This window comes from Parus major, chromosome 1A (assembly GCF_001522545.3).
Source record: "Parus major isolate Abel chromosome 1A, Parus_major1.1, whole genome shotgun sequence".
Classification (NCBI taxonomy): Eukaryota; Metazoa; Chordata; class Aves; order Passeriformes; family Paridae; genus Parus; species Parus major.
Genome location: NC_031773.1, coordinates 21219114 through 21244091, shown reverse-complemented (window position 1 = coordinate 21244091; position 24978 = coordinate 21219114). Strand labels below are relative to the sequence as shown.

General features: G+C 37.8%; 1 protein-coding gene across 7 annotated transcripts in view; it reads left to right on the top strand.

Annotated features, from left to right (window-relative positions):
• Positions 1–24978, top strand: part of PTPRZ1 (protein tyrosine phosphatase receptor type Z1) — a 131338-nt gene that overhangs the window by 23666 nt on the left and 82694 nt on the right. For all 7 annotated transcript variants that reach the window (XM_015628531.1, XM_015628530.1, XM_015628528.1 and 4 more), the window contains exon 2: positions 15119–15184. In XM_015628531.1, the coding sequence (XP_015484017.1) occupies positions 15119–15184 (66 nt within the window). The remainder of the gene's footprint in view (positions 1–15118; positions 15185–24978) is intronic.

Genomic DNA, 24978 nt, shown 5'->3' with positions numbered 1-24978 from the left:
TTTAACAGTTAGCTGAAGAATGGATACATCCCTGGAACAAAGGAAAAAAAGTCCTGCAGTAATTTAGAATCTCTACTTGGGCATGTAGAAGCATGAAAATGCCACAGCTGTCCGGGCTCATTACCTGCCTTCAGCCACAGGCAGCTGAGTGAAGTCATACCGAGCTCCTTTAGGAATGGGAATTCTGCAGTGTTTGTCCTCACTGACTTCCTGGCTGTGGTGGGAGTCCTGCCTGGGCAGGGCTGGCCAGCACCCCTGATAGGCAAGACAGAGTGCTTTGGGGAAATGTGGGAATTCAGTCTTGTGTGAGGCATCAGAGTACATAACAAGCATTCAAGTGTAGTCCTCCACCTCAGACAAAATGATTTTGCGTGGTAAAGCTTACAGCCCTGGTAAGAATGAAGTGATTAAAACTGTATTTCTCTTTTGTCTTTACTAAAAGAAGTCATGTAACATTTGAGATTTTTTTTTTCCCTTCATTTAAATGAAAGTACAGTAGAAATATTAGAAGTATCATTAGGCAACCTGTGTTTATTTGGCTATTCAGCAGAGATTTAATCTGAAAGACTGAATAATACTTGTCTCAGCTTCATCTGTTTCAGCTAGTGAAAAATATCCTTCTGCTCCATATCTTAATTAATCTGCTGTAGAATATTTCCAGAGATTAATGGTAGATTTGTATTAAGGATTGCTTGCTTTCGATGATGAGAAGGATGACAAGGTTAAAAGGAGTAAATACACTAATGTAAGAAAATAAACAGTTCAGTATCTATTATTCATGAAAGTTTGGTTGTTTTTTTTTTTTTTCAGTATCAAGTGCTACTTGAACATTTTCCACGTTACCAATGTTAGCTAAATAAATTTGCCTTATCATTGCACGAAGCTGCATGTAGAGAGCATTGTAACTACATTTCTTGGACTTCCTGGAAAATGGCATTACCCAATAGCTTTAGAGTGGGAAGAGACAGATATTTTAACGCAGAACTCTGGTACTTACCCCTAATCCAATTTAAGGGCTGTAAATCCACATCCAAATCACAGAATTATTTTCATATGAACTACTGTGCCATGTGCATGTCCACCAGTGGAGATGTTTGGACATTAAAACTGGAATGGGAAACGTGGTAGCTGCTCAAGGTGTAAGATAGAAGACAATTGATGGACAACCACAGTGTAAGCAACAACAATCTCATGCAGGCAGAGAAAAAATACTTAAGTACTGTAATGGCTGGCATTTTTACAGGAAATTTAAGTTTTCTTTCTCCATGGGAACAGACAATAGCAGCAAGGATATCCTTAAATGTTGCAACAAAAGATAAGAGCATAGGCAGAGGTACACTGTTAGGGAGTATCTCAAATGTTTTTACAGGAGAAATAGGGATCTATGGCCAGATCAGGCTATTCTCTTGGTTCTCCACATCAAACACAATTGGATAAAGCAGTAGTTCTAGAAACTGTTCAAGGGAAAAAGCAATATTAACAATAATAGTCACTTAAATAAAACTTCGTGGAGTAATTGGGTTGACCCGTACAGTGAGGAATCACAGAATTGGAGCATTTGAAAATGCTATTGCCCACGGCATAAAGGGTGTACTCTGCAGTGTTGGTTAGGCCAAAATCTGCTCTACCCTATTCTCTTTAAAGGATAGAGAAAGACAATATTGTCTAAAACCAGCATTTGCTCTTTGAACAAAGATTGCAACACTAAAGTAAGCATCATGGGATCCCAGTTCTATAAGGTAGCTGCAACTGATGGATCTGAAATTTTTCCTTTTATTAGGTACATCACTTCACAGTCATGTTTTCCTTCTCTGATGGAATTTCAGAGACCTAAGAGGCACATTGCTAAAGAGCATCCAGGGACACCTCCTGTGAATTGAAGCAAGGGAAGAGTCAGTCATATCACTTGCTACAGCAATCTTCTCAAAATTAGCTTCTTTGTTTACCTGGATATAAAAGTAAATTGTCCATCACAGAACAGTAAATTATATTTATTTTAAGTTTAAATAGTAGTTTTATTTCATCAAGGCAATATGCTGCCACTGTTTCAAACACCATGGATCATTTTCGTGTGGCCTGCACGTAGGAGGAATAGCCATGTTGGGTCATCCATGAATTCAGTATTGTGTGACAGAGGCTAGTGCAGATGTTTCAGAAGAATGGGCATGAAATCATACAGTAGGTAGAAATTAAATACTCCCCAATCTTTTCTCTTATTTCTCATCTATGCTAGGTAGCTTTCAAAATGTATTGTGATAAGACCAAGTATTCCTAATCTCCTTATAGTTATTTCAGTCTTCATTTAGCTGTTATCTTGAACACTTTCTTGCAGTGATAATTTCCTACACAGATGTGAATAAAGTGAATCCTTTCATTGCTTTACTTTCAGCTTCCTCATTAATGCCTCGGGTGTTCTTGTTCTTCCAAAGAGATGGGAACAAAAGTTCCCAGTCTTCATCTTAGCAACATTCATTATTCTTTATATTTGTTTTCTTCCCTGAACAAGCTTTCTTAACTTTTTCTATCTCCTTATCTAGAACTTTTCCATGGCCACTTTCATCAATGTTCCCTCTCACCCATGTTATTGTGCTTAATTGTTTTCAAGAAGGCAAGTTCAGTATAGAATGCAGTTTTCCAGATGAAGCCACACTGATAATGTTTTAAGGGGCAATAATATTTTTTGTTCACCGTTTTTCAAGTATTTCCAAATTTATGCTTGGACTCCAGCTGTACATTGAATGAAGAACTTGATTTAACTGTCCAGGGATGCCCTGGTATATGCTATCAGCTGATAAAGTCAATTAAACCCAACAAAGTAAAAGCAGGGGGTTTTTTTGGTGCTTTTTTTCAATTACTTTTTGCTGCTACTTTTATCAAAGCTAATCATCATTTGGCATTGTTACACATTTTCCTTGCTTGTTGCAGCTCTTTTAATTTATTGACACCATAGTCTTACCCAATCTGATTAAATGAAACCTCAGTTCACCACAACGCTTTGCCATATCCTCTTTGATCTTATAACTGTTTCCCTTTCTGGAAACTTAGTAGATGTTTTCAAGAAATGTTGCATTGCTATTTAAGATGGAAATATTTTATCTTGGGGAACTCTGTAAAGATCTCATGCATTTAATTGCTAAAGGTAGGTGTCTGTACTATTTTGCCACCCATGGTGTCCCTTGAATGCCAGTTTGAAATATGGTGCCGTCATCACTCTTTAATGACTCTTCTGCTGTTCACTGGGTAACCTGTCTGCTGTGCATATTAAAAGAAAGGCTTTGGCTTGTTTGTGTTCAAGAGGTACTTTGCAAATTTGCACCAGCACTGTAACTCTAAGCTTTGTCCTGCTGGACATTCACCATTTACCTATTTTACATGTGGCCATTGAAGTAATACTGTGCTGATTATTTCATCCTTTTCTCCCTTAGGAATTCAATTTGCTTTTCTTTGTTAGCCTTTGTGACACAGCCACGTGTATATATATATATATATATATTTATGCATAAAATATATATTTTTATATATGTTTATAGTGTATCTGTTATTAGGGCTCAGACTTGTTCTTTTAGAGTCAGCTGCATGTTCCTCTCCTCTCAGCAGTTTTAATTTCCTCATGGCAATCTCCTGTGCCTAGAAGTTTAAACCTTCCTTGTTCACTCAAAGTGAGTTTTACCACTCTGTTCATTTTGTCTGTTTGGGCCTGCACCCTTAAATTGAAGCATTTATAAGAAAACAGGCAGGGAGAGAGGTTCTTGCAAGGCTATACATAAACTTCCAGGCCGTTCCCTATTCATAACTCTGCATTACTAGGCGTGATATGTGAGTTGGGCTTCCTCCCTAGCACAATGGCAGAAGTGTCTAAATGGCCCTAGGACAAAGCGCCCTAATTATGTGCCCAACAAGTACTCACAGCAGACACTCTGAATCCAGCCTATTGAAGTTTTCCCCCCGTACCATAAAACCTTTATATAAATATTCATAAGAGAAAGGGGGACAGGCAGACATGCTTCACAAGCTGCTAATTAATGCCTTTACCCATGGTTTTATTGCTCTACACCTAAACCAAGGACAGACTGTGTTTATCAAGGGCTTTGAGGATTTGGGGAGCCTGCAGTGAGAGTTCAGTGTTAAAATCCTCTTCTGGTACTAATTCTTCATCACTGAAGAACCAAAAATCTCTTAGTTCTGTGGGAAGTTGAGATCTGAACCAGCTAAGAGTTTAGGCAGGTGAATTCCCAATGAGGGAATGACTTCATCAGTCCTGGTGTAAATTCACAAGCCTCTTTAGTGCATTGAAACCTGAGTATGAGATTCAAGCATGTTCATGGCTACTGACTTACCATACATTTTTAGATAATGTTTTCTTGATTCTGGTTGCTATTAATTAATGGAGCAATTAATTAATTTATTACTTAGCTATAAAAATAATTCAGTCTGGGTGCATGAATAATTGCATGTTTTTGTAGTTAGGTACATTGTATTTAACTTCTTCACCTTTCAGTGTTTGGTTTGTAATACAAATTTGCCTATGAATCATGGTGACATTCCCAGGCTCCCAGATTTCTGTTTCGAAGATTTAATTTCTCACTATTAGAAAGTCACAGTCAATTTGCAGTTGGTTATTGAGTGTTGACAGCTGACTGCCACAAGTATGAACTTTCAGTTGTATTGAACTAATGGGAGCCTAAGAGGAGTTCTGCAATGGGATTCTCAGTTCAAACTGTGTTACACACTTAGTGTAGGATTCCAAGTAACAAGAGGTCAGAACCTCCATTTTGTGGTTCAGTGCACAAATTAAGGCTTTTCATGAGTGCCACCACCACCTGAGACCTGTGAAAATGCTTTTTACTGTCTTAGATTGGATTATATGGAGAAATGGTTGTTGCAGGAAGGTGAAATTTCATGTTTACAGTGATTTTTCAAACCATATTTCTATCATCATATGGGGCTATTATTTCCACATTTTGGGTTAAATCTTGCTTAACACAGTTTATGTCTCCTGACAGAATTCATCTGGCACTAGAACTGAAAGAATATGAACTAACAAAATAATGTTGTGGGCTTGTTTTTCTGAAACCACAAATCTGCATTGTCTGCTATAACTGTTACATAAAACTGTTATGTAAAAAAAAAAAACCCAAAAAACTAAAATTAGCAAATCTAAACCACTACAGTGCATAAGGTAGACATTAGGAGGAAGGGTGGGTGATGGTTGTATGCCACTGTATAGTGGGTTTCTGTTCAGTCTGCATTCATGTGGGCCTTACATTGGCTCCCAGTAAGATTTACTGTACCACTCCAAGATGAAGGGCTTGTTGATTGCATAGATGGGAACAAGATACATGACTATATAGATCATGCAAAACATCTGATTGAAACATCTCACTCTCTACTTCCAAATATTATTAGTATCTGAATTCCAAAATTGTTGTTGAAGTTCCAGTTTTGTAGGTGATTGATATAGGACTAGGATGAGATTCCTGTTTCCTTCCTGTCTTGAGCATACATAAAACCATGAGACAGACTTTGACCTAAAACTATATCAAATGGTCACTACAGAGTAGATAACAAGTAGGAAAAGAGAATTAAAAATGGAGTCAAGAAAGCAAATGTGAAGAAAATAGATTTCAAATTGGCCTCCCTGACCTTATTTTATTTGATATCCATCCCCTTCTCTTTTTAAAAATTAAATCTGTTTCAGAAAAGAAAAAAAATCAAGTGTCAATATTGTCGTAGTTGGCTACAATAAGCAGTCACATCCAGGAGCAATCAATGCTCCAATGTTTTCAGCAATTGTTTTCAGCAATCTGGGAAAGTAAAAGTATTGCTCTGTAGAACAATACACCATATTTGTGTGTGTTTGATGAGGTAGGGAACCAGATACTGAGCTTCTTAAAACACAAGTAAAACATGCTGGTCAGCAAAAACCTAGTGTGAGCTCTCAGTGCCTGGATTGTATGAAAATATAGCAGTGGTGCAGCACTCTACCTGCATGGTGCAGGAGTTGGGAAACACGGAGGAAAGCCCAGACCATCCTCTGGAGCTTCAAGCCATCCTCTTTTTTTGGTACTCTTTCATATAACTTCCCAAAGTAATAAGAAGCTAAAACAATGTCATTTAATCTGTCCATACTGACTTTTAAGTTTTTGAAATGAACTTCTGAATAGCTGAAGTGAAATGTTAAAATGATGTCCCACCAAAAGCAGAGGCCATACTAATTAAACTTGGGACTGTGTGTTGTTGGTAGCTGTGAGGTCTGGATGAGCATTATGGGAACCTCAGCCCTACCCAACAGCACCAGACCCTCAACAAACAGCCCCTTCCACCTGCCAGAGCTCAAAGATCTGGGAAAAATTCTGGCTGAGTGCACTAAACATTTTTTTTTTCTGATCTGTGTGACATGTACTTCTTTTTTCTAGTAATTTCCTGGTTTAGGTTGTGCCATAGAGGTTTAATTCAACACACATTTCAAATATATCGTGGTGAAATCTCACTTAGAGATTGTATTTGGACTGTACTTAGAGTCAACAGGTGTGGTTCAGCTTATTAAACAATGAATTTCCAAAGGCTTTTGTAATTTTATACAGCAGGAGTCAGACTGAAAAGTGACACTTAGGCAAAAAACAGACACCCAAGTCTTGAAAATGCTAAGAAATAAATGCCTGACTTTGCAGATACTTCACTTCTTTCCCTGAAAATCTTCTGAATGCTAAAAATTCTGCTTTAGAGTTTGCTGAGAATTTTAGTCTGGATAGCAGGGAGCAGCCTGGAGCCTTTTTCATATCTAACACATATTTCTAATTTAAAAAAATAAATGATCTTTCAGGTATCTTTAAAAATTGAGTGTTATCAGAATAGGCTAAAAGGATGCATTTGAAGTGTTAAGCTCCTTTTCACTTTTCAGTGCTCATTCTCCTTTTCACTTTATCCTACTGGCTTGAAAACTCCATGAATACCAGGAGACAGATTCTTTTTCCTCAGACTGGCAAGAGGTGGATCTCTGGGGTAATTGCTCCTTAAGAGCACCCAAAAGGCAAGTACAAGGCAGGACAGAGGGAACCAGTAGGGTAAAAGACAGCATAAATTTTCTATCAACTCAGTGTATTGTTAAATACAGTATCACAAATGAATTTTAAAGTAATTGCATTATTCTGATTATTTGCTCTGTGATTTCCTTTAATGCCACCTTATTAATATTTCTGCTGCATTCTAGTAAAAAAAAGAAAATTATTACAAAACCATAACATAAACTCATAATTGTCTTTGCTTTGACTTTGGTTTCTGTTTCTATTGTGCCAGTGTTTGTCACACATTTCTCTGCTGTCTCCATCGATCATGAAAAACTGTTGTTTTGGTTTTTTTTTTTAATTACGTGCTTCTGTGATGAGTTGCAATAAAGAAATGGCTAAAGGAAAAGAGTAAACATGAGATTTGAATCATGATGTTATCATAAGGAAGAACAATATGTGTGTATGTATTTAAATAGTCCTTTTTGACAAATCCTTATAGATGAACATTTATGCGGACGTACTGATGCACATATAGAATATAATTGTTAGGATTTGTCAAAAAATGCCAGGTTGTATATTGGTTTACGTGTTTTTATTTGTTTTTTCATTATGTTTGTGTATTTTTTATGAAGTTGAGACAGATATTTTTAGAGATATGCAGTTGCTATTGGGTTTTCGTGATGAGCTTTGGAATTTTTCAGACTTGATGTTGTGGTGTGTAGTTTCCTCAAGGGAGTAGAATGATGTTGGTATTGTGTTATAAAAAGCATGTGGCATAATCCCTAGATTTATTTGAATACTTACAAGAAAATCATCCAGAGCAACCTCTCTCTTCCCCATGGTTATTGAAAAATAATTTAATTGAGACTGTAATATGACTGGAGGGATAATGATTGAGTAGAATTTGCAATTCCAGCATCTAATAAATGGGAAAGGAAAATATATAATAATTAAATACTTTCTCCTGTAAGGAATTATCTTTCTCTCAATACCCCCTCCACCAACATCTTCAAAGGATCCAGTCTAAAGCTGTTCATTCAGGTCCCCAAGATGATTTTAGCCATTGAAATATATTGCAAAAGACAAAATTTCTAACAGCCCAACTTCACAATCCCTACTGTGATAAAAAAGCATTTATTTCAGTAAATGATCCTTTGAGGTGGCTTGCTAAGGTTTACTCTCAGGGGTTTTAGATAAATATTGCCAAAGATTTAGAGCTTTACTGGTTGGTAGCTTCTAATATTAACAGACAGAGAGGCATTGAAGAAATATAGTAATTTTTAAAAACCCACAGCTTTCCAAAAGTCAGTTAAATATGAACTCTGGGATTTTGGATATAAGAGTTAAATTTGTTTTATTTTTCATTGCACTTTTATTGCAATGCTTCTTGTTTGTGGGAAAGGGAATTGTGAATGTTTTTACATTTAGGTCTGAAATATAAGAAGCAAAGCACATATCCTTCATTCATAATTATTACGGTACACAGGATTTTGCTAGAAATTGGGATCATTTAAGTTATTGGAATACCTGGAATGTTGAAGAGGATTATGCAAATAAAATTGCGTTACCTATACTATTTATGTTTAAACAAAGTTCAGTTGTTTTTATCCTTTTCTTACTTCTCTGGTACTGCTGCAAGAGAAATAAATTAATTTTGAAATCAAATGTCTATAGTTTCCCTGACTTGATACATTTCTTGTTTTTTCATGTCTGGTCTGGATTTACTTTTTATTTGTATAATTCCATGAATTTACGTGTGTTGCATTAAAAGACTCTCTGGGTATGGGGTAAAAGAATCTGGGTAGCAACAGAGTTATAAAACAGTATGTCTTAGGAATCACTCCCCTGCACCTGCTTTTTTTCAGTATCAGTTCCAATTTCTATCATAAACACCACCTTGCCTCTGTTCATTCATGGGGCAGTGGTATAAAATTTTTGGGGAATTACAGTCTTCCTAAGTCCCTCCTGGTTTTGGCTTTGGACACATTTTTAAGTGCTTCGGCAGCAATCTAGTCCTGTAGTTTTGCAAGGCTATCTCACTCTGCAGGTCCCTAAATTATTGATAAATCCTCGTGTTTAGCCCAGGGGCTTCACAGGCACTTCATTTCACTCACCTGTGCCTGCTCAACATAAACCCTGGTAAGTACCACTCCCCCAGATGAAAGCTGTCCTGTTACCTTGGCTTCAGTGAGCAGACTCCTGAATGCTATGTCAGTGACCAGAGAAGCCTTAAAGTTTGCTACAGACAGTGCTTCAGCTGTTGGGAAATGGCTGTGTGGGAGGCGGAACACAATCAGACTGGTTGGGTGTACAAGATCCCAGGTGGAAGGAGACATCTAACATTTCCTACTACTTTGCTTGTAGTCAGATTGAAGGAGGCAGACAGTAATTTAACCATGTTGAATCATACCCTAGAGTATCCCTCCCAATTTCCACTGGCTGCTTAGGAATTTCAGGGCCACTCTAAACCTCATGTAAAACTCATGTAAAATTCCAGAATAGAACCTAAATTGGTCAAACTGGAGTCCATGTTACCTTTGCATGTACAAATGCATTAGAAAATAATGATGAAATGTGATTTATGAACCTTAGCAGATTCCATAGGTATTATTCATGGCACTATTCCCTGTAAAGCTGTGACAGGTGGAGTAAGCAGTGTGCCTGTTAATACTCTGGTGCTTAATATTAGCTACTTTTAAATTAAATCAATCAGTCTTTTTCTTCTAGTTTTTCTTCTAATTTTTTTATCTTAAACACAATTTGTGTTAGTAAATAAGGACAACAATGGCCAAATGATAAGAAGAATTTTATTCTGCCTTTATATTTAGTGCAGGAAGAGTCTCACTTGTCAATGTGTGTTGGAATTAGCAGCTTACACTCAAGTGTGATGGGACTGACTCTCTTTATGTATACCCAATCATGTACCAAAGCTTGATATAAGCCTACATAGAAGAAACTGTGGGTTAAAAAAAAAATTATATTTCAATAAGGGTGTGAGACAGGTCTTCTCAGACAGGTCTTGACAGAAGACTTAGACACTTTGACATTCAGGGAAAAAGAATATATGAGATCATACAGGTGGGTTATTAAAGTATTTTTGCGTTATTAAGAACTTTAAAGATAGCATTACAGAATTAAATATATTCATAAGAAGAGGGAGACCTTACTCAGGCAAATGTATATCATTATGTTAAAGGGATTTATAGTTAGCTACTGTCTTTTAAAACTTCAGGACTGTTACCAGGTTGTGTTCTGAATCTTTTAGTTTCCTCTGTCAGTGTAAATTACAGTTATTTCAGTTTGAGGCAATGAAGCTACACCATCATAAGATCGATGAAAGATATGGAAGTGGATTCTGTGACCTTTCTGTCAATGAAAGAGGCTCAAATAAGTAAATTAAAATTGTGGAAGAAGCAATCCATTTATCATCAGATGTGATTTGGCAGTTTTACCTGTGTTTAACGTTCTCAGAAGCAGAACCTGTATAATGAAACTCTATCCAATCTATTTAATTGTATTCTTTTCTTATTTGACAAGCACTGAGCAACTCTTGTTAATTACATGTAGCTTCTTTTCTAAAAATTTATTATTATTATTATGCCATTTTTGCAGTTTGTCTTCCTCTCTCTGACTTCTTTGCAACAATTTTGCCTGTTGTCCCACTTACTAGCCAAGTCACCATGCAGAGATTCTCTTTCTGCTACCCTGTATAAGCATTGCTATTACCATACCATTTCAGTTTGTTCTACAATTCCTAATTCTTCTCCAGTGAAGATACACATATCTTAATCTACAAATAAACCATTTGTCTGATAACATGTTTCTGATAATAACCAATGCCAACTGACAAGGCAAGTGGATTAGAAGAGGGAAAATATGAAATGAGAGTTTCCCAGTATAATCCTCCCAATTTCAACAATAGACTTAGTAAGCCAAAAGTGGTGTCACTGTGTTTGAGAAGTGTTTGTGGATTTCTCCTCCACAGATTTTTAAATAATTTCTAAACCCGTGTAATCCTCTGATATTCATAGCTTCCCACTTCTGTAGTCAGTAATTCTAGTGTACACAGCTGAGCTCTCATGAGACACAATTTGCTTGAAACAAGCGTTTCTGTGTTTCTCAAAGAGAAGATTATGGCAGTTTTCACTGATTGTTCATCCTTGCTGTTATTCTGAGAGGTCCTGTGCACTTCCTTGGCCTAAGAACCATTCATTGAACCTTCCCCATGTAAATTGGAATTTTAATACCTTTATCTCCATGACTTTGTACTCCATGTACAGCATTGCCATTATCCACTTATACCAGATGAATGGTTATGACTTTAGAATCTATCCTCTTTGCACTCAAATTAGATTTTAGGAGGAAAATATTGAGTGGACCGAGTATTCCAGGACCAAATCATGTTTGTAATTTAAATGCATAGTTCATAATGTCTACCCATACTCTACATCCAGAACACCGGTGTCCTATTTGTAGATCTAATGCTGACATTACTTAATGTGTCCCAGTTCCCATAAATAAGTCATTCTGGTGTCAGAATCTCATAAATGCCAGATCCACTGCAGGTGCAACTCACGAGTTGAGGCTTGAGAGGAGGTAAAAGCACAAGGAGGTTGTTCCTTTTTCCTCTTGAGTCTGGCAGCTGGTATATCCTGATACTGCTGTGGGACAAAGGACATAAAGGGTAAAATTACAGTATCCTGATATAAATGTCAGTCCCAGATTATGCCTGATCTTGTACCCTCTGTAGCAAAGCAGCACGTGAAGTGCAGCATCCTCAGACTCTTGAGCACTGTCCTTAGAAAGCCCTTTTATACCAAGGCTTAGGAGAGGGATCTCTGGTGGATTCTTGGAGCTTGTTTCCTCAGCATCTCTGAGAGGAATTTCCCCAACAGAACCCAGAGATTTAAGGTTCTATTTCCTCTTCTCTGACTCTTTTTTGGTGGCACAGTGTCAAATCAAAAGGATCTCTCTCACAGAAAATTCTTTCTGTTAATTACTAAAGCTAGTAATTTTTCACCTTTAGATATGCATAAACATACTGAGGATTAGGATGTTTCATTCACAGCACTCAATCAAAAGAAACTCAACGGAGGCCAGGAAGTACAAAAGGAATATGAGACTCATTTCAGAAAGAAGAAAATCTAGTTATTCATACTTTATAAACAGGAAAAAGTATCTGCAAGATCTTATTACCCCTAGCACTATGCTTTAACCAGAGATCATGTTCTTTCTTTGCCCTTGTGACTGAACATGAGACAGGGTCAGTCACAAATCAGTCAGTCCTGCTACCCATGAATAGCAGGGGAGCATTTGCAACCATTATTTCTGATTTCATGGGCCTTGGGCACTGGGACACATACTGTTTCAACAGAATAAAAAAAAACAAAAACAAGTCTTACAGCCTCAGACAGAAACATTTGACTTTGAAGGAGGGTAGTAAAAGTGGGGGTAGGGAAAGCATTTAATGATATCTTGCATGTCTACTTAATAGGCATAGAAAGATAACTATAAAACTGTTTAAAACATGATCCCAAAACCAAGCTGCCCTGTTCTGTGAAAAAATTAACAGTTTATGGAAACACGTTCAATTGCTTCCTAGAAACAAAAAAGAGTATTTGGTATTTTTTGCTTCATAAAGCAGCACCTCATCCAATAAAATTCAAATTATTTTCGGCATTGGCTGGAGACTTCAGTCTGTCACAGGAGTCATGCAGACTGTCAAGTTGATCAAGCTCAATCAGTTTCATAGATTTACGTATAAAACCACAAACTTGACATCAGATTTGCCTTCTTCATTCTTCCCATATTCATTTAAATTAAGTGCAAGGAATTTAAATAGTATTTAAACAGAAGTACCTGCTGTCATATATCATCAGCAAAAGGGATGTTGATTTCCTAGCTTTAAATAAAACTGAAAAATAAAATAATTTCCTTCCAGCTGGTCTGTACACTGTTAGCTGTTGAACACTGACAGTTTGCACAGCAGTAGAATGCATGGTTGTGTTTCCCAGGGCAATTTACATCAGCAGCTCAAAGGAACAGTTGCTGCGTGGCTTGACCTCACACAGCACTTTCCTCCACCACGCACGCTAGCTATGAATCTTCCGTCATTTCCCACATGAAATTTGCTTTTCTTCCCCAGTTTTGCCACATTTTTAAAGTGTAAAGAGATGAGACCAAAATCACTGAGAGTCCCTGCAGATACAAGAAGGTTCATGGCTGTGAGTGTGCTATGGAGAGGCTGTGGGCACACAGCTGGACAATAACAGAGGAAAGGAGGTGTGTCAACTCCTGACACCTCCTAGAATCTTTAAAGATTTACTGTAAGATTTGCTGGGTCTGTAAGTGTGTAATGCACCAAACACAGTGAACCTTGCCCTTTTTTTTTTTCTTACTCATTGAAACTGTCACTCTTTGTTCATCAGGACTCCCTGTGAAATTTAAAAAGTAGTGGGAAGCTCTCATGCCCAGGCCTTGCTTAGTTTGCATGTGGCTGCTCAACTGATTGTGGAATGCGGGAAGTAACAATTAGGAGGACAATGGATAAAGAAGGAAACTGGAGACATCAACTAACAGCCATGAATCACAACTTACACAGCTTTCTGTTCCATAATTAATTGAAGGAGCAGGCACAATGCACATTGACTTGGAAATGTGGTCCAAAGACAACTTTGGTGCATGTAAATCCTTTTCCACTGCCCTTACTTGTCTGTGAGGTTTGATCTCAGTCAGGAGTGAATGTTGTGAATTGTTACAAGGCATAGTTCGGTGTTTTTTGGCAGGGAGAGAGAAGGAGAAGAGAAAAAATATTAAAGGACAATCGCACCACATGGAGGAAGTAGAAGTCTGGTGAAATTAATAAAACATGGACTTCAGATAGCAGAAAGTCACTGTAAGACACACAAACATGTAAACTTGCAAATAGCAATTATGATTTAACATCCTGTGATCAGTACTACATTTTTGCATGAAAGAAGAAGAAATGGATGTTATGAAACTGCTTCATTAAATCATTTACTGCAGAATATGAGCGAATTCTGTGACATTTTCTCAAGGAAACAACCCATATATGTGTTCAACATGCTCAAGGGCAAATATTTCTTAGATAAGCTTTTCTTAGATAAGCTATTTTCTAAAATAGTAATGAGGTTGGTTAACATTATGGCTCTTGAAATTATGATCTCAAAAAAACATGTATCTGCAATTTACATGCTTTAGTAATTATTAGGGGGCATAGTCATCTATTTGCCCATATCACGGTGTTGCCAGAATTTCTCTAGGACTGGCATAAAAAGAATAATAGTGAAGGTTATTCAGTAGTCTGAGTAAGTCAATGACCATTCATAGAGTTTGGTATTTCTCTCTAGAAAAATATAAATAATTTTAAAGTGATTAGTATCTAACCTTTCTCCATCAGATTTATGGACATACAAGTAATACTTTATTTATAATTATTCCAGTGATAGAACACAATGAAGTGATATTATAGAATATTTTATTCATTATCTTTATCATTTATCTTGTATCAGCAGTACAAAGTTACAAAAAGGATGTAAAGTCATGACTACACTGAAGCAGAAGTTTAACTGTCATTGACATCCTGGTTATCTAGAAAAGTTCTTTCAAAGGACATCTCAAAACTGGATTTCTTCAAGGGAGACTTTTATTAATTTTAAAAGGGAAGGCAGGAAGGCAGGAAGGAAGGAAGGCAGGAAGGAAGGAAGGCAGGAGGGAAGGAAGACAGGAAGGCAGGCAGGCAGGAAGACAGGAAGGAAGGAAGGAAGGCAGGAAGGAAGGAAGGCAGGAAGGAAGGAAGGCAGGAAGGCAGGCAGGAAGGCAGGCAGGCAGGAAGGAAGGCAGGAAGGAAGGCAGGAAGGAAGGAAGATCTTCTGTTTGCCTTGCTTGTATCCTTAATATGCTACAATGTTAATGATACTCAGATTCTGTTTAACCAGTACTTATCATTGGAGGTCCAAGATAAGGACAAATTAAATTATTTATCATTAATTAAAAGAGTGATTATCTTGGAGTGGGGGGGCATGTCATCAACACTTCAAGGTCCTGTTAGGCTTCTGGCTTTAATATTGTAAATTATTACTGTTTTGCAGATTTGGTGTACGGATACTATAGACAACAGAGGAAATTGATTGAAGAGATTGATTGGTCATATACAGGTAAGCAAAACTGTCTATTGAATAACTTATTTCACTCTGATATTTTTGTCTTCATTGTTACAATTTTAGAGTCTCACGTGTCTGTATAGCACTTACCATGTGCCTAAGCAACTGCTAAAGTGTAGATAATGGAATCTGAAAAATACAGGAACTTTACAATAGGAGAGTGTTTTCATCTATTTTACTAGTATTTTAATCTACTTAGTAATAGAACACATCTATTACTTTTGGAAAGAGAAAGTCCTTATCCTTAAAACCTCAGCCTGAGACCTGACTTATTTGATGAAGGCTAGGCCTGTAAATTGTTAGGTGCTCATTAATCATCTCGACATTATTGTACTAGCAAATCTGAAAAACAGACAGAAAGGCTGAAATAAGGCACAGTACATTATGTGGGAAAGAATCTATAGAGATGGATATCTGCTGCACATGAACTTTCACCCTGTGCTTGTGAACACTTGATAATCCTTTCCAAGTCCCATCCTGACTCTCCTAAAAACTCAGTCATTTTGTCTTTCTCATTTGAACGAGTGAGAAAGATATGTCCTGAAATTCTTCATGACCATTGCCTCCTTAAAAAGAACAATGGAAAATTCACCATTAGCCTCTTAGGTTCTTACGTATAAGTAATTTCAGTTTTCAGTAACACTGAAAATTTGTCCTTGGTATCTTTTGCCCAACATGCAGGAAGTAAGTTTTTATGGATGTATGTAGGCTCTTACATTTTCAATTGCTTAAGTTACTGTTTCAAAAATACCGAACTATGAAAAGTAAGGACTGTCAGATTTCAGTCTTAAATTTGATTCAAAATATGTTCCTGTAGTTAAGGAAAATTACACCATTCTTTTTATTTCTCTCACTCTCTTTCTCATTTTCAAGACAGTTTTTATCTTCTAGTGTAAAACATATCTAACAAGTTTTAAGCCTAGAGAGAATTGAAACAAGGTAATCATGAACCTTTCAAAATGAGATTTATAATGAAGACTCCCACTTACAGAGATTGTAGTGCAAAATTCAAGCACAAGATCAATCAATACAGTATTTTATGTTCAAGCTCGATCCATTTTTTAATATTGTAGTTAGAGGACTGCAAGGATAAACCTCCTCGATTCCTGGTGAGCAGAGGGCAGTCTTTAAAGGATAGCAAATGGGGTTTGTTTAGGATATCAGAGGATATAGCTCTTCCCTAGGCTGCACAGAGCACCCATGCACTGTGCAGCTGCTGCAGCATCCACAGGTCACCCTTGATGGATATTTTGTTTGGAAAAACAGCACAGACTTGGCATGTCAGATGATTCATACCTGTTGTTTCTCTCCCTTAACATGTGAGATACCTGTGTGTAGTCATCTCAATTCATGTGCTTTGCTCTTGTGACTTCCCAGCTGGCAAAGCCTTTCTCCCCATGCAGACCTGTACAGGAGCCCTGCCTAGCACTGTGAGCCCTGGCTAGCCTCCTACTGCTCCTGCTGCCTCCTGCCCAAAACACACCCTACCCTGCTCCTGCAGCCTCCTGCCCAAAACACACCCTTACCCTGCTCCTGCAGCCTCCTGCCCAAAACACACCCTACCCTGCTCCTGCTGCCTCCTGCCCAAAACACATCCTACCCTGCTCCTGCTGCCTCCTGCCCAAAACACATCCTACCCTGGTCCTGCTGCCTCCTGCCCAAAACACACCCTACCCTGCTCCTGCTGCCTCCTGCCCAAAACACACCCTACCCTGCTCCTGCTGCCTCCCCTCTGCTGCACCATCTGTGTGCCCCCAGCATTCTCAAACAGCTGACTGCATGTGTGGTCAAAAATGGATATTCAAAGCTTTTGTGGAAGGAAGGCTGCATGTAAATCAGGTACTCAGAGCTTAGGGCTAGCAACTGTTTGCAAGCTGAGTATTATGGGATGCTTTGCTGAAATACCAGGTAATTGGTTCATGGCATAAGGTGGAATACACAAACCCAGCTTGCAGTAATAAAAAGACAGTCTTCCTGAATGTGAAAAAAAAAAATTAGAGATTTTAACATTGTGTTTTGGAGGCGCAGAGGTCTAGAGACCGAAGCATATTGGTTTTGATCTTCTTCATTTAAAACTTAAATTATTTCATTCCTGAGGCAAGTGTTATCAGGTACTACATGTGTAAGCACTGTACCTAGCACAGGGTCATGGTTGTGAGGCATAGACCAACATGCACACTTCTGAATGGATGAACTGTGCTTTGCCAGTACAGTTTTACCTCAGCCACCAGTTACATTCTGCTGTCATATAACCTGCTGACTGAAAGACTGAAAATGGAAAATTTCATTGAAAGTGAAAAATTAGACTCAGTGTGCCAATGAAGTGTTTTGAATGGGCCTGGGGATTCTGAAACCATAGTCTAATCCACCATGGGTAAGAGAAATCCAACTGGCTTGGTAAATTAACCTGAATAATTCTCTATATCAAATAAGAAATTTCAGATACATTAGCCACAGTGGGTCAATATACTCCTTTACTGTGATGGTGCTGTGAGGTAAAAATGAAATGGAACTAGAGAGTTTTACCTGCTAAAATCATCCAATTTCTGAAGGTGAAGTTTCATAATAAAGCAATTTTGCATGCTGGAAATTAATGTGAGTCATCATCAGGTTTTGACTCTTGGATAAATATATAATGAAGTCATAAATGCTACTGGAAACATTTTGTAATACTTTAAGAGCACTGTTTTAAGCCATGAACAAAACCTGCATTTGCAAGCATTAATTTAATATTTTATGTCCTGACTTTGCATGTATTTGCATAAACAAATGCAATGTTAAAGAACTGAAAGGTACAAGTTCTTGTTACAGATGCATCCAAATTTTTCTAGAATAAGTGGATCCTGAAACTAACCTATTTGTAAAAATGACTTTATTTTAACAACTTTGTATTGTATTTTTCATTTAAGCAGGCATAGAAATTTAAAAAAATACCAAGAATATTTGGAAATAGTGTCATACGGCACAACCATTTTTTATCGTAGAAAAATCCGGTGTACTGTGAAAATTCTGTTTCCTTGGATCAGTTACATACTAATTGACAAGCAAAGGTCATTTAGACAATATTTAACTGTACCACTAAGATTAGTTGTTCACATATTACTTCAAAGCATAAAGCAAGTATATGAGCTTCAGTTACTTTCTGTCATAGAGATAAAAGATTAATTTTTTTTGATGCTTTGCTTATCTGTGGGGTTTTTTGACAGAAGGAATGATATGGTGCTGTTTTCTGGATCTGATGTTTGGGGATTTTAAAAAAAAAAACAAAAACTGGGCTGATTTTATAGTAGTCCATCAAAGGTCCAAGTCTAAAAGTTCACATGTAAAACTGGCAAGTGATACCACAAGAAAGATTTTTTTCCCCAGTGAAATGTCTTTCTGTTGGGTCTCGCTCTTGGGATTTTGATTCTTGTTCACAACAAACAAGTTATGTGCTTTAGGGGGAAAAAAATACAGCTGAAATTTGTTAAAAGCCAGAGATTCTAAACAGTCTTCCAGGAATTAGCAGAGCCAAGGGTTTTAAACATTTTTAAATATTGAATGTTCTATGTAAATGAATACCATAGTGTTATGTTCAGCCTGTGCTGTGTGATATGCTGGTACACAATTGCCTTACAAATATTGGCAACTCTATCTTGAGGAAAGGGTAATTTTGGTATAAATTGATTAGTCTCCAGGTATTCAAATAATGTTTTTATTATTTGCAAGCAGAATCTGAATATTTCCTTTTTCTCTGGGGAGAAGCATCATGAATCATAGAATCACACTATAATTTAGGTTTGAAGGGGCCCTTGATGATACTGTGATTCCAGCCTCAGCTCAAAGTGGAACAAACTTCAAAGCTGAAACTGGAAAAGTATTGAAAATCTCCAAAGAAGGAGATGCTGCAGTTTGGTCAGCGTGTTCCATTGTTATTTTGAAAATATTTTTTTTCTCTTACTCAGCTTCAATATGTCTTACTTCAACTTGTGGCCATTGCTTCTCACCCTTTCCTTATGCACTGCTCTGTAGATCACCTTTACAGAGCAGGAGACTACAGCTAAGTTCCCTCTCAGTTTAAGCTTCAGCAAACTCAGGTCCCTCAGCCTCTCCTCATACATGATGTACTCCAGTCCCCAGACCATCTCAGTGGCCCATAGTTTGTCAATATCCATCTCATACTGGGTTCAGGAGGAAACTAAAACTGGACCCTGCGTTCTCAAAGGCACCTCACTGGTGTACAGCAGAGGGAAAAAGTCACTTCCCCTCATCTTGCTGGCTCCACTCTTGCTAAGGTAGCCCAGGACAGTGTGTGTTTTCCTGACTGCAAAGGCACACTGCTGACACACACACAATTCTTTCCATCAGGATTATTAAGATATTTCCAGATAACTTTTCATATCTGGTGGTTTTCAGTAGTAATGTATAGTGGTGGGTGACTTTCTGGCACTTGTACTAATACTTCCTTCACTAACAGTGCCTAAAAGTAATGACTTCTTTGTTTTGCTCCCTGTTGAACTAATTGAACTAGTGTTGTTAAACCTGGAATTGTCACTTTCTTTGTGTCTGATTCAACAGCCTTCTGGAGATATTCCCCTAGTTTATTATTCCCATTACTGTTGCTACACAGACAAAACTTCAGTTGTTACTTGAAAGGCTGGATTTCCCACCCCAAGTCTTACAAATACGCTGTAATTGCTTCAAATGTTCATCCCCATAGTTTGGCTTAGAAATTAAAATGGCCTTTGTTTTCAGTGGTACTGAGAAAATTAAATTTTCTTTCTTGCCTAATCAAGAGCTAGAATTTTAATTTCAAATGTTCTATCATATTTCAGTACTGAAGAGATTCCATTTCAAGGTCACTGCTCATTAAGTTTACGGAGAAGTAGGTTGTTGCCTTTATCCATAACAATGCATGGGTGTATTTTGCTATTCACTCAGCCTAAAAAGTGAGCAAGGATCTAGAATATCTCAGCTGTGGCTCAACACAATGATTTTAACACTGGTAGCTAACTCTGCTTATTCTGTAAAATGTCTGCTGCTTCTGCTACCCACCAGTTCAGTCCAGGTAAAGTGGAAAATTTGAGTCTTTACCCTCGTCCTCACCCCGTGTCTCTGTTCAGCAGCCATCTGCTGGGAGCATGGACAAGGTCGGGCATGCAGGTGCTGCTCCCTGGCCTGCAGCTACGGCGAAGGAGAGGCTGTGCTGATGAGTTTGTGGTGCTTGCTCCCTGGGAGACAGCTCCAGGAGCAGGGCAGAGGGAGTCAGGAGGGAAGGGCAGGGGTCTGGGTCTGGGCCATCACCTCCCAGGGTGCAGCATGATAGCTGAGCCACTTTGTGAGCCAAATCCTGACAGTCAGCCTGTGGGGGAGAGTGGGATGCACCAGCAGGAGCCTGCTGGAAGTGGGATCCACGAGCTGCTGAACTGACTGCTTTAATGGACAGTTCTGCCACACCAGACTGAAATGTCTCCAAGACGGCCCTGGCCAAAAGTTGATGAAATCTTCTGCTTTCTGTGGCTTGATAAAACTGCATTCTGGGGAGACGATGCATACCAAATTAAGTTCAACCTTTATTTCCTCGCAAAGTAACTACATGGCAAAGTAAATACATGGCAGTGTTGGCATAACTTCATGAGAAGATCTAGTCTTTTTATAACCTCCTGCCAAATACATCATTTTGTGCTTTGAATTCACCAGGTATAATCATAACTGATGTGCTGTATCAGTTGTGGGCAATAAAGAAAAGCCTGTGTTCTTGGGCTGTTTGGGTTCCTTCAATAAGGGGTGCAGCATAAGAAATGAAAAGAACATACTTTCTTTTATTAACTCATAAAAATAGTTCTGCAGATGGTCTTTTCTTTTTGAAAAAGATTCTATGCTTCAGAGGCTGTCATACCTTTTCTTGCATGACAGCTCATTACATGTACTTCTAACCCCAGATCACACAGCCACTCGTGCCTCCAGCCTTTTGTCATTAAATTCACAGAATCACTAATTAAAAAGCCTATTACACTGTTGCTGTTTTTAGAAAGCTTATGATTCCACAGCAGAAATGACATAGTTATGCATCTGTTTGCATCAAAGGGACAAGGTGTCCTCAAGTGAAATGCCACATGCTGGCATTTCTGGCCATCAAGAAATTCCTTTTAAGACATCTCAGTGTACTGAATCAACAGCACAAAGCATGTTATTCAACATAAAGAAGATTCAGTATATTTTTGGATTTTGAATTCATATAAAAAGATATGGTTGAGAAGTCTGTTTACAAGAAGCTTTCTTTTCAATGAAGAAAGCTGATCTTTGAGCAGTAGAAAGCTATCAGCAGCAAAGTAGAATTTATTTCACTTTTTTTCAGTAATATTTCCAGGATAAACTGAATGGAAAGCTTTTCAAGTGATTTTGGGGGAGGAAGTAAGAGAACTGGACCCCAAATTCATGGAATTTTCAAAGTTGGATGCTTGTAGGACAGGTATGAAGAACGACATGTTGGTATTCATTTTTATCTCATCACTGCTAAATTACAGCATTTTTATTTCAATTAACATTAAATGATCCGTTTACCAAAGTTTCCTGGTAAGAAACTCATTTAGAACTGTTCTTTCCTCCATTTCAGTCCTCCAATGCTATAAACAAAGAAAACCATTTTTACAAACTGCACAGAAACTTTTTCAGAGCATCATCCAGATTTTTCAAGTGCAAGGTTGATTTCTGAAGTACAGAAATGTAAGTGTGTGATATTTGCATAGTGTGGCACTGCTGCTTTTCCAAGGTCTGTTCAATGGTCAGAACAATGTACAAACGTCCCATTAAGTAAATGCATTTGGAAAAGAAAACCTTTTTTAGGAGTGCTGCCTTTGGGAATATACCAATGTCAAATGGAAAAAGTAAAATTTGAATATCTCACAGAAGACTGCAGCCTCTGGTTAAGTCATTTTGCCCTTCACAATGATCATAAAAGTATCCTTATGTACATACTGCAGAATGGTTTCTCATTTACAAGTGCATTCCATCTATGCTACAGTAGGAAGCTTATGTTCTTGGGGACCACTTGCTTCCTAAATGCACAGATGATTACTTTGAGATCATCACCTCCATATCAAAATGATCTGTGGGTTTGTGAGGTTTAGAGTCCAGCAAATAATTCTCACATTGCTTATGTTGACAGAAAGCCATATTTAATTATCTGCTCCATCCAATTTTTTAGGACTTCTTGCTGACATTTTAAAATTTTTTACAAAGGCTATTCTGCTGTATTTATAACAGGTTTTGATTTTTTCCTGATGAATTTAAACCCCACTCATTTCAGTATGCACAGTTTGATAATACCTAATAAACAATTTTGTGCAATTTACTCACAAATTTGAAGCCATTCCTGATCTTGCTGTATCTCATTAATTCAATAGATATCAAACCCTTGCAGGTAGATTTTCCACATAATGTTCTTTAATCTGTAAGCATTAAAGCAGTCCCCCAAAGGGCAGGGTTAGACAAGGCTGTGAGAGAAGGAAGATAAAGGGTACAATGAAGGATCCTGAGCAGGGGGGACAGTGGAGTGTGGCTTCTCTCTTGACAGCACAAAGCCTTCCTGCAGGCTCAGGATCAGGCTCCTCAGGGACGTGGTCACAGCACCAAGCCTGTCACAATTCATGAAGCATCTGGAAAACACTCTCAGGCACATGCTGTAATTCTTGAGGTGTCCTGCACAGTGCCAGGACTTGGTCTCAATAATTCTGATGGGTCCCTTCCAAATCAACATATTCTGTGAAGCCACAGCCTCCACAAGCTCAGGAAGTGATGTCAGCTTGGCAGATTGCAAGTGCACTTGACTTAGTTGAGGAAGGCATAGGAGGGGCAGCACATGCTATTTCAATTTCTAAATTCTGAATGCTAATTTACTGTGAATTACTGTAAACAAAACTCAAATTTTTGTGCTGCACTATGGAATTTCATGTTCAAATGTTATAACTTCCCACAATAAAAAAAAATAAAAAAAAAAATCCAAAACTTTTCAATTTGAGAAACTAGGGAAACCCATCAGCATTTCTGTCTTGGAATAATCAGCATTTGCCACTATATTTATCAGTTGAACCGTTCCCTCAATCATTCAAATGCCAGAATCACAGAATTTCAGCTTGGAGCATCTCTTCCAGCTGTGAAAATTGCACAAGTCCTTTTTTGTGAGAGGCCAGGTCTCTCTGTATCCATATTTAGCTGGTTCCTGCTGTGCTTCAAGAGTTGTGCTTGCAACAAACTCCATAGACAAGGTGTGGTGGCCTCTTTCTCCTCTCTTCCAAGAGCTTTCTTTATAAGAGAGTAAATTGTGGCTTGATCTGATATTGTCTGGCATTGATCCTGTTTTAGCAGCCACAGAAACAAATGACTTGTCTTCTTTCATCCTTTATCATAGATGCTGCATTTGAAACCTAAGCTGTTTTCCCTGTCAGTGACTCCTCTGTCAGTGCACTTTATCTGATGAAAACTGTGCTAACAAGAGACCTTTTCAAAGGGTAGTTAAGAAAATTAAAATATTAAAAATGTAAAAGCAAAGAGAGGGATGATGTGCTGAATGCTAGAAAAAATAATGAATCATTTACATGTAGGGACTTGAAAATTTGTTTCCCAACTTCTGATATTTCCCTAGCTGTGTAAGGAGCCAATTCAGGGCTTGAGTGCATGGCTATAAACTGAATGCAGTTATTTTTACTGTGTTAATGGCATAAACAAGCCCAAAACAACAAATACACAACTTTTTATTACCCTGCATGAGTAACTGAAAGGGAGAAACTGAAAAAAATATTGTTTCTGGGGTATTTACAAATACTGGGTCAATGGTTAATAAATTATTTTCTCCTTTTTCAGAACAGAGTAGATTTTCTGCCTGCTTGTACGTGTTTTGACCACTTTGCATATACACAGCACAGTATGATTAATCTCTGTTATATTTTTTCCTGTTTTTCAGGAAAGCAAATATTTATGGCTGGAGTTCTAGTCAGTGAAAAATTACAAGCTAAAAGGGTTTTTATTATTATTATTCAAATGTAATTTCTTGAAAGCTAGCTTTACAGTAGGGCTGTGGTGTGTGAACAGAGGAACACTAGCACATTACCTGTTTAATCTGCATCTCACTTGCTTTCCAAGTATCCTAAACAGATGCAAAGTGGCCAGCACAGGCAATAGACAATATGTAATATACATTCTTAAGGAGCAGGAAAATACTTCAAGAAAAGGCAAGCATTCATTTTTTTTCAGCTGTAAGTACCCACCTCACACAGATTCAGTACATTATTCTTATCTTTACCAACACATTTAGCCAGCAAGATGGATCTTGGCATTTAGTCACCAAGATGAGATCTGTACACCTGCCAGTCCTAATGTGATGTGTATCTGATCGAAATGAGAGCAGTACTTGTTCTCCTCTGTGTGAAAGCAACTGATGATAATCTGTTGCAGTGGCTTGATCACACATCTGAAGTTCCCTTTGAAATCATTTGGTTTTTTTCTTAGAGAAGCTGTGGAGCATGTGCTAAAAAGAGCTTTTCTGGATGACTTCCTGCATCTCCTCACTTCATCCCTTTCTCAAAAGAAATCTTCCTATCCTTTCCATTTTCTGCTTTTTGTCACATTGCTTTATTTCTTCTCTTAAGAGTGCAGCCACTACTTGTTTTCATTTTGCATTACAAAATTCTCCTTTTTCCCAAATCAAATAATCATGTAGAGTTTTGTTGCCTACTTCTCCCTGACATTCGTAACAGCTCCATGAAGTAACTGTCAGTTTGCCACTTTATCTCCTGTGTTTCCAAGAAAAA